This window comes from Salmo salar, unplaced genomic scaffold (genome assembly GCF_905237065.1).
Source record: "Salmo salar unplaced genomic scaffold, Ssal_v3.1, whole genome shotgun sequence".
NCBI lineage: Eukaryota > Metazoa > Chordata > Actinopteri > Salmoniformes > Salmonidae > Salmo > Salmo salar.
This window is the reverse complement of record NW_025548634.1, coordinates 41,426-55,000: the sequence shown is the minus strand read 5'-3', so window position 1 is coordinate 55,000 and position 13,575 is coordinate 41,426. Positions and strand designations below refer to the sequence as shown.

Sequence of the window (13,575 nt, the reverse complement as noted above, 5' to 3'; positions counted from 1 at the left end):
GACTGGGAGAGACTGGGAGAGACTGGGGGAGAGGGGGGAGACTGGGGAGACTGGGAGAGTGGGGGAGACTGGGGGAGACTGGGGGAGACTGGGGAGGGGAGAGACTGGGGAGACTGGGAGAGGGGGGACTGGGGAGACTGGGGGAGACTGGGGGAGGGGGAGACTGGGGAGACTGGGGAGACTGGGGAGGGATGAAATGGGGGAGACTGGGGAGGGGGGAGACTGGGGGAGGGATGAAATGGGGGAGACTGGGGGAGACTGGGGGAGGGGGAGACTGGGAGAGTGGGGAGACTGGGGGAGAGTGGGGAGACTGGGGAGACTGGGAGAGTGGGGAGACGGGGAGACTGGGAGAGTGGGGAGACTGGGGAGACTGGGGGAGGGGGAGACTGGGGGGAGTGGTGAGACTGGGGGAGACTGGGGAGGGGGAGACTGGGGGAGGGGGGAGACTGGGAGACTGGGAGAGTGGGGGAGACTGGGGGAGACTGGGGGAGACTGGGGAGGGGAGAGACTGGGGAGACTGGGAGAGTGGGGAGACTGGGGGAGAGTGGGGAGACTGGGGGAGACTGGGAGAGTGGGGAGACGGGGAGACTGGGAGAGTGGGGAGACTGGGGAGACTGGGGGAGTGGTGAGACTGGGGGAGACTGGGGAGGGGGGAGACTGGGGAGGGGGGGAGACTGGGAGAGAGGGGGGAGTCTGGGGGAGACTGGGGGAGGGATGAAATGGGGGAGACTGGGGGCAGAGATGAGACTGGTTCTGTTGTTGTGAAGGAAGGTTAGTTCTGTTGTTGTGAAGGAAGGAAGGTTAGTTCTGTTGTTGTGAAGGAAGGAGGTTAGTTCTGTTGTTGTGAAGGAAGGAAGGTTAGTTCTGTTGTTGTGAAGGAAGGTTAGTTCTGTTGTTGTGAAGGAAGGTTAGTTCTGTTGTTGTGAAGGAAGGTTGGTTCTGTTGTTGTGAAGGAAGGTTAGTTCTGTTGTTGTGAAGGAAGGAAGGTTGGTTCTGTTGTTGTGAAGGAAGGAAGGTTAGTTCTGTTGTTGTGAAGGAAGGTTAGTTCTGTTGTTGTGAAGGAAGGTTAGTTCTGTTGTTGTGAAGGAAGGTTAGTTCTGTTGTTGTGAAGGAAGGTTAGTTCTGTTGTTGTGAAGGAAGGAAGGTTGGTTCTGTTGTTGTGAAGGAAGGTTAGTTCTGTTGTTGTGAAGGAAGGAAGGTTAGTTCTGTTGTTGTGAAGGAAGGTTAGTTCTGTTGTTGTGAAGGAAGGTTAGTTCTGTTGTTGTGAAGGAAGGTTAGTTCTGTTGTTGTGAAGGAAGGTTAGTTCTGTTGTTGTGAAGGAAGGTTAGTTCTGTTGTTGTGAAGGAAGGTTAGTTCTGTTGTTGTGAAGGAAGGTTAGTTCTGTTGTTGTGAAGGAAGGTTAGTTCTGTTGTTGTGAAGGAAGGTCAGTTCTGTTGTTGTGAAGGAAGGTTAGTTCTGTTGTTGTGAAGGAAGGTTAGTTCTGTTGTTGTGAAGGAAGGTTAGTTCTGTTGTTGTGAAGGAAGGAAGGTTAGTTCTGTTGTTGTGAAGGAAGGAAGGTTAGTTCTGTTGTTGTGAAGGAAGGTTGGTTCTGTTGTTGTGAAGGAAGGTTGGTTCTGTTGTTGTGAAGGAAGGTTAGTTCTGTTGTTGTGAAGGAAGGTTAGTTCTGTTGTTGTGAAGGAAGGTTGGTTCTGTTGTTGTGAAGGAAGGTTGGTTCTGTTGTTGTGAAGGAAGGTTAGTTCTGTTGTTGTGAAGGAAGGAAGGTTAGTTCTGTTGTTGTGAAGGAAGGTTAGTTCTGTTGTTGTGAAGGAAGGAAGGTTAGTTCTGTTGTTGTGAAGGAAGGTTAGTTCTGTTGTTGTGAAGGAAGGAAGGTTAGTTCTGTTGTTGTGAAGGAAGGAAGGTTAGTTCTGTTGTTGTGAAGGAAGGTTAGTTCTGTTGTTGTGAAGGAAGGTTAGTTCTGTTGTTGTGAAGGAAGGTTAGTTCTGTTGTTGTGAAGGAAGGAAGGTTAGTTCTGTTGTTGTGAAGGAAGGAAGGTTGGTTCTGTTGTTGTGAAGGAAGGTTAGTTCTGTTGTTGTGAAGGAAGGTTAGTTCTGTTGTTGTGAAGGAAGGTTAGTTCTGTTGTTGTGAAGGAAGGTTAGTTCTGTTGTTGTGAAGGAAGGTTAGTTCTGTTGTTGTGAAGGAAGGAAGGTTAGTTCTGTTGTTGTGAAGGAAGGTTAGTTCTGTTGTTGTGAAGGAAGGTTAGTTCTGTTGTTGTGAAGGAAGGAAGGTTAGTTCTGTTGTTGTGAAGGAAGGAAGGTTAGTTCTGTTGTTGTGAAGGAAGGTTAGTTCTGTTGTTGCGAAGGAAGGAAGGTTGGTTCTGTTGTTGTGAAGGAAGGTTAGTTCTGTTGTTGTGAAGGAAGGAAGGTTAGTTCTGTTGTTGTGAAGGAAGGTTAGTTCTGTTGTTGTGAAGGAAGGTTAGTTCTGTTGTTGTGAAGGAAGGAAGGTTAGTTCTGTTGTTGTGAAGGAAGGTTAGTTCTGTTGTTGCGAAGGAACGAAGGTTAGTTCTGTTGTTGTGAAGGAAGGTTAGTTCTGTTGTTGTGAAGGAAGGAAGGTTAGTTCTGTTGTTGTGAAGGAAGGTTAGTTCTGTTGTTGTGAAGGAAGGTTGGTTCTGTTGTTGTGAAGGAACGAAGGTTAGTTCTGTTGTTGTGAAGGAAGGTTAGTTCTGTTGTTGTGAAGGAAGGTTAGTTCTGTTGTTGTGAAGGAAGGAAGGTTCTGTTGTTGTGAAGGAAGGTTAGTTCTGTTGTTGTGAAGGAAGGTTAGTTCTGTTGTTGTGAAGGAAGATTAGTTCTGTTGTTGTGAAGGAAGGTTAGTTCTGTTGTTGTGAAGGAAGGTTAGTTCTGTTGTTGTGAAGGAAGGTTAGTTCTGTTGTTGTGAAGGAAGGAAGGTTAGTTCTGTTGTTGTGAAGGAAGGTTAGTTCTGTTGTTGTGAAGGAAGGTTGGTTCTGTTGTTGTGAAGGAAGGTTAGTTCTGTTGTTGTGAAGGAAGGAAGGTTGGTTCTGTTGTTGTGAAGGAAGGTTAGTTCTGTTGTTGTGAAGGAAGGTTGGTTCTGTTGTTGTGAAGGAAGGTTAGTTCTGTTGTTGTGAAGGAAGGTTAGTTCTGCTGTTGTGAAGGAAGGAAGGTTCTGTTGTTGTGAAGGAAGGTTAGTTCTGTTGTTGTGAAGGAAGGTTAGTTCTGTTGTTGTGAAGGAAGGAAGGTTGGTTCTGTTGTTGTGAGGGAAGGAAGGTTAGTTCTGTTGTTGTGAAGGAAGGTTAGTTCTGTTGTTGTGAAGGAAGGAAGGTTGGTTCTGTTGTTGTGAAGGAAGGTTAGTTCTGTTGTTGTGAAGGAAGGAAGGTTGGTTCTGTTGTTGTGAGGGAAGGAAGGTTAGTTCTGTTGTTGTGAAGGAAGGTTGGTTCTTTTCCAAACTGACATTTTTATCACTTTCACAACATTTTACACAAAGTCTTGGAGGGTATACAATCTTAGTCTGCTTCTCTGCTAGTCAATATCTTCCCTTCCTTCCTCTCTAACAGGAAGTACCTGTCCTGCGTTGGTTACCCAGAATGCAAGTGTTCCGTGTGGTTTCCTGACACGGTGTTAGAGGTCAACAGAGACGAGTCTGTCTGTCCCACCTGTCAGCCACGCCCCGTTCACATGTAGGTACCTGTCTGTCTGTCTGTCTGTCTGTCTGTCTGTCTGTCTGTCTGTCTGTCTGTCTGTTATACCTGTCTGTCTGTCTGTCTGTCTGTTATACCTGTCTGTCTGTCTGTCTGTCTGTCTGTCTGTCTGTCTGTCTGTCTGTCTGTCTGTCTGTCTGTCTGTTATGCCTGTCTGTTATGCCTGTCTGTCTGTCTGTCTGTCTGTCTGCCTGTCTGCCTGTTATACCTGTCTGTCTGTCTGTTATGCCTGTCTGTTATGCCTGTCTGTCTGTCTGTCTGTCTGTCTGTCTGTCTGTCTGTTATACCTGTCTGTCTGTCTGTCTGTCTGTCTGTCTGTCTGTCTGTCTGTCTGTCTGTCTGTCTGTTATGCCTGTCTGTTATGCCTGTCTGTCTGTCTGTCTGTCTGTCTGTCTGTCTGTCTGTCTGTCTGTCTGTCTGTCTGTCTGTCTGTCTGTCTGCCTGCCTGTCTGTCTGTCTGTCTGTCTGCCTGTCTGCCTGTTATACCTGTCTGTCTGTCTGTCTGTCTGTTATGTCTGTCTGTCTGTCTGTCTGTCTGTCTGTCTGTCTGTCTGTTATACCTGTCTGTCTGTCTGTCTGTCTGTCTGTCTGTCTGTCTGTCTGTCTGTCTGTCTGTCTGTCTGTCTGTTATACCTGTCTGTCTGCCCTGATGGTAGTGGAGACAGACAGGTATAAACCAGCCACATCAAAGAGTCCTGATGAGCTGAGCTGGGAGATATATCCTCTATTATAATACACTATAAATCCACCAATGGACTGGGACTACTGATATATCCTCTATTATAATACACTATAAATCCACCAATGGACTGGGACTACTGATATATCCTCTATTATAATACACTATAAATCCACCAATGGACTGGGACTACTGATATATCCTCTATTATAATACACTATAAATCCACCAATGGACTGGGACTACTGATATATCCTCTATTATAATACACTATAAATCCACCAATGGACTGGGACTACTGATATATCCTCTATTATAATACACTATAAATCCACCAATGGACTGGGACTACTGATATATCCTCTATTATAATACACTATAAATCCACCAATGGACTGGGACTACTGATATATCCTCTATTATAATACACTATAAATCCACCAATGGACTGGGACTACTGATATATCCTCTATTATAATACACTATAAATCCACCAATGGACTGGGACTACTGATATATCCTCTATTATAATACACTATAAATCCACCAATGGACTGGGACTACTGATATATCCTCTATTATAATACACTATAAATCCACCAATGGACTGGGACTACTGATATATCCTCTATTATAATACACTATAAATCCACCAATGGACTGGGACTACTGATATATCCTCTATTATAATACACTATAAATCCACCAATGGACTGGGACTACTGATATATCCTCTATTATAATACACTATAAATCCACCAATGGACTGGGACTACTGATATATCCTCTATTATAATACACTATAAATCCACCAATGGACTGGGACTACTGATATATCCTCTATTATAATACACTATAAATCCACCAATGGACTGGGACTACTGATATATCCTCTATTATAATACACTATAAATCCACCAATGGACTGGGACTACTGATATATCCTCTATTATAATACACTATAAATCCACCAATGGACTGGGACTACTGATATATCCTCTATTATAATACACTATAAATCCACCAATGGACTGGGACTACTGATATATCCTCTATTATAATACACTATAAATCCACCAATGGACTGGGACTACTGATATATCCTCTATTATAATACACTATAAATCCACCAATGGACTGGGACTACTGATATATCCTCTATTATAATACACTATAAATCCACCAATGGACTGGGACTACTGATATATCCTCTATTATAATACACTATAAATCCACCAATGGACTGGGACTACTGATATATCCTCTATTATAATACACTATAAATCCACCAATGGACTGGGACTACTGATATATCCTCTATTATAATACACTATAAATCCACCAATGGACTGGGACTACTGATATATCCTCTATTATAATACACTATAAATCCACCAATGGACTGGGACTACTGATATATCCTCTATTATAATACACTATAAATCCACCAATGGACTGGGACTACTGATATATCCTCTATTATAATACACTATAAATCCACCAATGGACTGGGACTACTGATATATCCTTATAATACACAATCCACCAATGGACTGGGACTACTGATATATCCTCTATAATACACTATAAATCCACCAATGGACTGGGACTACTGATATATCCTCTATTATAATACACTATAAATCCACCAATGGACTGGGACTACTGATATATCCTCTATTATAATACACTATAAATCCACCAATGGACTGGGACTACTGATATATCCTCTATTATAATACACTATAAATCCACCAATGGACTGGGACTACTGATATATCCTCTATTATAATACACTATAAATCCACCAATGGACTGGGACTACTGATATATCCTCTATTATAATACACTATAAATCCACCAACGGACTGGGACTACTGATATATCCTCTATTATAATACACTATAAATCCACCAACGGACTGGGACTACTGATATATCCTCTATTATAATACACTATAAATCCACCAACGGACTGGGACTACTGATATATCCTCTATTATAATACACTATAAATCCACCAACGGACTGGGACTACTGATATATCCTCTATTATAATACACTATAAATCCACCAATGGACTGGGACTACTGATATATCCTCTATTATAATACACTATAAATCCACCAACGGACTGGGACTACTGATATATCCTCTATTATAATACACTATAAATCCACCAACGGACTGGGACTACTGATATATCCTCTATTATAATACACTATAAATCCACCAACGGACTGGGACTACTGATATATCCTCTATTATAATACACTATAAATCCACCAATGGACTGGGACTACTGATATATCCTCTATTATAATACACTATAAATCCACCAATGGACTGGGACTACTGATATATCCTCTATTATAATACACTATAAATCCACCAATGGACTGGGACTACTGATATATCCTCTATTATAATACACTATAAATCCACCAATGGACTGGGACTACTGATATATCCTCTATTATAATACACTATAAATCCACCAATGGACTGGGACTACTGATATATCCTCTATTATAATACACTATAAATCCACCAATGGACTGGGACTACTGATATATCCTCTATTATAATACACTATAAATCCACCAATGGACTGGGACTACTGATATATCCTCTATTATAATACACTATAAATCCACCAATGGACTGGGACTACTGATATATCCTCTATTATAATACACTATAAATCCACCAATGGACTGGGACTACTGATATATCCTCTATTATAATACACTATAAATCCACCAATGGACTGGGACTACTGATATATCCTCTATTATAATACACTATAAATCCACCAATGGACTGGGACTACTGATATATCCTCTATTATAATACACTATAAATCCACCAATGGACTGGGACTACTGATATATCCTCTATTATAATACACTATAAATCCACCAATGGACTGGGACTACTGATATATCCTCTATTATAATACACTATAAATCCACCAATGGACTGGGACTACTGATATATCCTCTATTATAATACACTATAAATCCACCAATGGACTGGGACTACTGATATATCCTCTATTATAATACACTATAAATCCACCAATGGACTGGGACTACTGATATATCCTCTATTATAATACACTATAAATCCACCAATGGACTGGGACTACTGATATATCCTCTATTATAATACACTATAAATCCACCAATGGACTGGGACTACTGATATATCCTCTATTATAATACACTATAAATCCACCAATGGACTGGGACTACTGATATATCCTCTATTATAATACACTATAAATCCACCAATGGACTGGGACTACTGATATATCCTCTATTATAATACACTATAAATCCACCAATGGACTGGGACTACTGATATATCCTCTATTATAATACACTATAAATCCACCAATGGACTGGGACTACTGATATATCCTCTATTATAATACACTATAAATCCACCAATGGACTGGGACTACTGATATATCCTCTATTATAATACACTATAAATCCACCAATGGACTGGGACTACTGATATATCCTCTATTATAATACACTATAAATCCACCAATGGACTGGGACTACTGATATATCCTCTATTATAATACACTATAAATCCACCAATGGACTGGGACTACTGATATATCCTCTATTATAATACACTATAAATCCACCAATGGACTGGGACTACTGATATATCCTCTATTATAATACACTATAAATCCACCAATGGACTGGGACTACTGATATATCCTCTATTATAATACACTATAAATCCACCAATGGACTGGGACTACTGATATATCCTCTATTATAATACACTATAAATCCACCAATGGACTGGGACTACTGATATATCCTCTATTATAATACACTATAAATCCACCAATGGACTGGGACTACTGATATATCCTCTATTATAATACACTATAAATCCACCAATGGACTGGGACTACTGATATATCCTCTATTATAATACACTATAAATCCACCAATGGACTGGGACTACTGATATATCCTCTATTATAATACACTATAAATCCACCAATGGACTGGGACTACTGATATATCCTCTATTATAATACACTATAAATCCACCAATGGACTGGGACTACTGATATATCCTCTATTATAATACACTATAAATCCACCAATGGACTGGGACTACTGATATATCCTCTATTATAATACACTATAAATCCACCAATGGACTGGGACTACTGATATATCCTCTATTATAATACACTATAAATCCACCAATGGACTGGGACTACTGATATATCCTCTATTATAATACACTATAAATCCACCAATGGACTGGGACTACTGATATATCCTCTATTATAATACACTATAAATCCACCAATGGACTGGGACTACTGATATATCCTCTATTATAATACACTATAAATCCACCAATGGACTGGGACTACTGATATATCCTCTATTATAATACACTATAAATCCACCAATGGACTGGGACTACTGATATATCCTCTATTATAATACACTATAAATCCACCAATGGACTGGGACTACTGATATATCCTCTATTATAATACACTATAAATCCACCAATGGACTGGGACTACTGATATATCCTCTATTATAATACACTATAAATCCACCAATGGACTGGGACTACTGATATATCCTCTATTATAATACACTATAAATCCACCAATGGACTGGGACTACTGATATATCCTCTATTATAATACACTATAAATCCACCAATGGACTGGGACTACTGATATATCCTCTATTATAATACACTATAAATCCACCAATGGACTGGGACTACTGATATATCCTCTATTATAATACACTATAAATCCACCAATGGACTGGGACTACTGATATATCCTCTATTATAATACACTATAAATCCACCAATGGACTGGGACTACTGATATATCCTCTATTATAATACACTATAAATCCACCAATGGACTGGGACTACTGATATATCCTCTATTATAATACACTATAAATCCACCAATGGACTGGGACTACTGATATATCCTCTATTATAATACACTATAAATCCACCAATGGACTGGGACTACTGATATATCCTCTATTATAATACACTATAAATCCACCAATGGACTGGGACTACTGATATATCCTCTATTATAATACACTATAAATCCACCAATGGACTGGGACTACTGATATATCCTCTATTATAATACACTATAAATCCACCAATGGACTGGGACTACTGATATATCCTCTATTATAATACACTATAAATCCACCAATGGACTGGGACTACTGATATATCCTCTATTATAATACACTATAAATCCACCAATGGACTGGGACTACTGATATATCCTCTATTATAATACACTATAAATCCACCAATGGACTGGGACTACTGATATATCCTCTATTATAATACACTATAAATCCACCAATGGACTGGGACTACTGATATATCCTCTATTATAATACACTATAAATCCACCAATGGACTGGGACTACTGATATATCCTCTATTATAATACACTATAAATCCACCAATGGACTGGGACTACTGATATATCCTCTATTATAATACACTATAAATCCACCAATGGACTGGGACTACTGATATATCCTCTATTATAATACACTATAAATCCACCAATGGACTGGGACTACTGATATATCCTCTATTATAATACACTATAAATCCACCAATGGACTGGGACTACTGATATATCCTCTATTATAATACACTATAAATCCACCAATGGACTGGGACTACTGATATATCCTCTATTATAATACACTATAAATCCACCAATGGACTGGGACTACTGATATATCCTCTATTATAATACACTATAAATCCACCAATGGACTGGGACTACTGATATATCCTCTATTATAATACACTATAAATCCACCAATGGACTGGGACTACTGATATATCCTCTATTATAATACACTATAAATCCACCAATGGACTGGGACTACTGATATATCCTCTATTATAATACACTATAAATCCACCAATGGACTGGGACTACTGATATATCCTCTATTATAATACACTATAAATCCACCAATGGACTGGGACTACTGATATATCCTCTATTATAATACACTATAAATCCACCAATGGACTGGGACTACTGATATATCCTCTATTATAATACACTATAAATCCACCAATGGACTGGGACTACTGATATATCCTCTATTATAATACACTATAAATCCACCAATGGACTGGGACTACTGATATATCCTCTATTATAATACACTATAAATCCACCAATGGACTGGGACTACTGATATATCCTCTATTATAATACACTATAAATCCACCAATGGACTGGGACTACTGATATATCCTCTATTATAATACACTATAAATCCACCAATGGACTGGGACTACTGATATATCCTCTATTATAATACACTATAAATCCACCAATGGACTGGGACTACTGATATATCCTCTATTATAATACACTATAAATCCACCAATGGACTGGGACTACTGATATATCCTCTATTATAATACACTATAAATCCACCAATGGACTGGGACTACTGATATATCCTCTATTATAATACACTATAAATCCACCAATGGACTGGGACTACTGATATATCCTCTATTATAATACACTATAAATCCACCAATGGACTGGGACTACTGATATATCCTCTATTATAATACACTATAAATCCACCAATGGACTGGGACTACTGATATATCCTCTATTATAATACACTATAAATCCACCAATGGACTGGGACTACTGATATATCCTCTATTATAATACACTATAAATCCACCAATGGACTGGGACTACTGATATATCCTCTATTATAATACACTATAAATCCACCAATGGACTGGGACTACTGATATATCCTCTATTATAATACACTATAAATCCACCAATGGACTGGGACTACTGATATATCCTCTATTATAATACACTATAAATCCACCAATGGACTGGGACTACTGATATATCCTCTATTATAATACACTATAAATCCACCAATGGACTGGGACTACTGATATATCCTCTATTATAATACACTATAAATCCACCAATGGACTGGGACTACTGATATATCCTCTATTATAATACACTATAAATCCACCAATGGACTGGGACTACTGATATATCCTCTATTATAATACACTATAAATCCACCAATGGACTGGGACTACTGATATATCCTCTATTATAATACACTATAAATCCACCAATGGACTGGGACTACTGATATATCCTCTATTATAATACACTATAAATCCACCAATGGACTGGGACTACTGATATATCCTCTATTATAATACACTATAAATCCACCAATGGACTGGGACTACTGATATATCCTCTATTATAATACACTATAAATCCACCAATGGACTGGGACTACTGATATATCCTCTATTATAATACACTATAAATCCACCAATGGACTGGGACTACTGATATATCCTCTATTATAATACACTATAAATCCACCAATGGACTGGGACTACTGATATATCCTCTATTATAATACACTATAAATCCACCAATGGACTGGGACTACTGATATATCCTCTATTATAATACACTATAAATCCACCAATGGACTGGGACTACTGATATATCCTCTATTATAATACACTATAAATCCACCAATGGACTGGGACTACTGATATATCCTCTATTATAATACACTATAAATCCACCAATGGACTGGGACTACTGATATATCCTCTATTATAATACACTATAAATCCACCAATGGACTGGGACTACTGATATATCCTCTATTATAATACACTATAAATCCACCAATGGACTGGGACTACTGATATATCCTCTATTATAATACACTATAAATCCACCAATGGACTGGGACTACTGATATATCCTCTATTATAATACACTATAAATCCACCAATGGACTGGGACTACTGATATATCCTCTATTATAATACACTATAAATCCACCAATGGACTGGGACTACTGATATATCCTCTATTATAATACACTATAAATCCACCAATGGACTGGGACTACTGATATATCCTCTATTATAATACACTATAAATCCACCAATGGACTGGGACTACTGATATATCCTCTATTATAATACACTATAAATCCACCAATGGACTGGGACTACTGATATATCCTCTATTATAATACACTATAAATCCACCAATGGACTGGGACTACTGATATATCCTCTATTATAATACACTATAAATCCACCAATGGACTGGGACTACTGATATATCCTCTATTATAATACACTATAAATCCACCAATGGACTGGGACTACTGATATATCCTCTATTATAATACACTATAAATCCACCAATGGACTGGGACTACTGATATATCCTCTATTATAATACACTATAAATCCACCAATGGACTGGGACTACTGATATATCCTCTATTATAATACACTATAAATCCACCAATGGACTGGGACTACTGATATATCCTCTATTATAATACACTATAAATCCACCAATGGACTGGGACTACTGATATATCCTCTATTATAATACACTATAAATCCACCAATGGACTGGGACTACTGATATATCCTCTATTATAATACACTATAAATCCACCAATGGACTGGGACTACTGATATATCCTCTATTATAATACACTATAAATCCACCAATGGACTGGGACTACTGATATATCCTCTATTATAATACACTATAAATCCACCAATGGACTGGGACTACTGATATATCCTCTATTATAATACACTATAAATCCACCAATGGACTGGGACTACTGATATATCCTCTATTATAATACACTATAAATCCACCAATGGACTGGGACTACTGATATATCCTCTATTATAATACACTATAAATCCACCAATGGACTGGGACTACTGATATATCCTCTATTATAATACACTATAAATCCACCAATGGACTGGGACTACTGATATATCCTCTATTATAATACACTATAAATCCACCAATGGACTGGGACTACTGATATATCCTCTATTATAATACACTATAAATCCACCAATGGACTGGGACTACTGATATATCCTCTATTATAATACACTATAAATCCACCAATGGACTGGGACTACTGATATATCCTCTATTATAATACACTATAAATCCACCAATGGACTGGGACTACTGATATATCCTCTATTATAATACACTATAAATCCACCAATGGACTGGGACTACTGATATATCCTCTATT

General features: G+C 38.4%; 1 protein-coding gene across 1 annotated transcript in view; it reads left to right on the top strand.

The window, feature by feature from the left end:
- The window catches only part of LOC106598105 (DNA topoisomerase 3-alpha), an 81,164-nt gene that overhangs the window by 52,842 nt on the left and 14,747 nt on the right, over positions 1-13,575 (top strand). Inside the window, exon 17 of the mRNA XM_045712602.1 lies at positions 3,545-3,667. Within this exon, the coding sequence (XP_045568558.1) occupies positions 3,545-3,667 (123 nt within the window). The remainder of the gene's footprint in view (positions 1-3,544; positions 3,668-13,575) is intronic.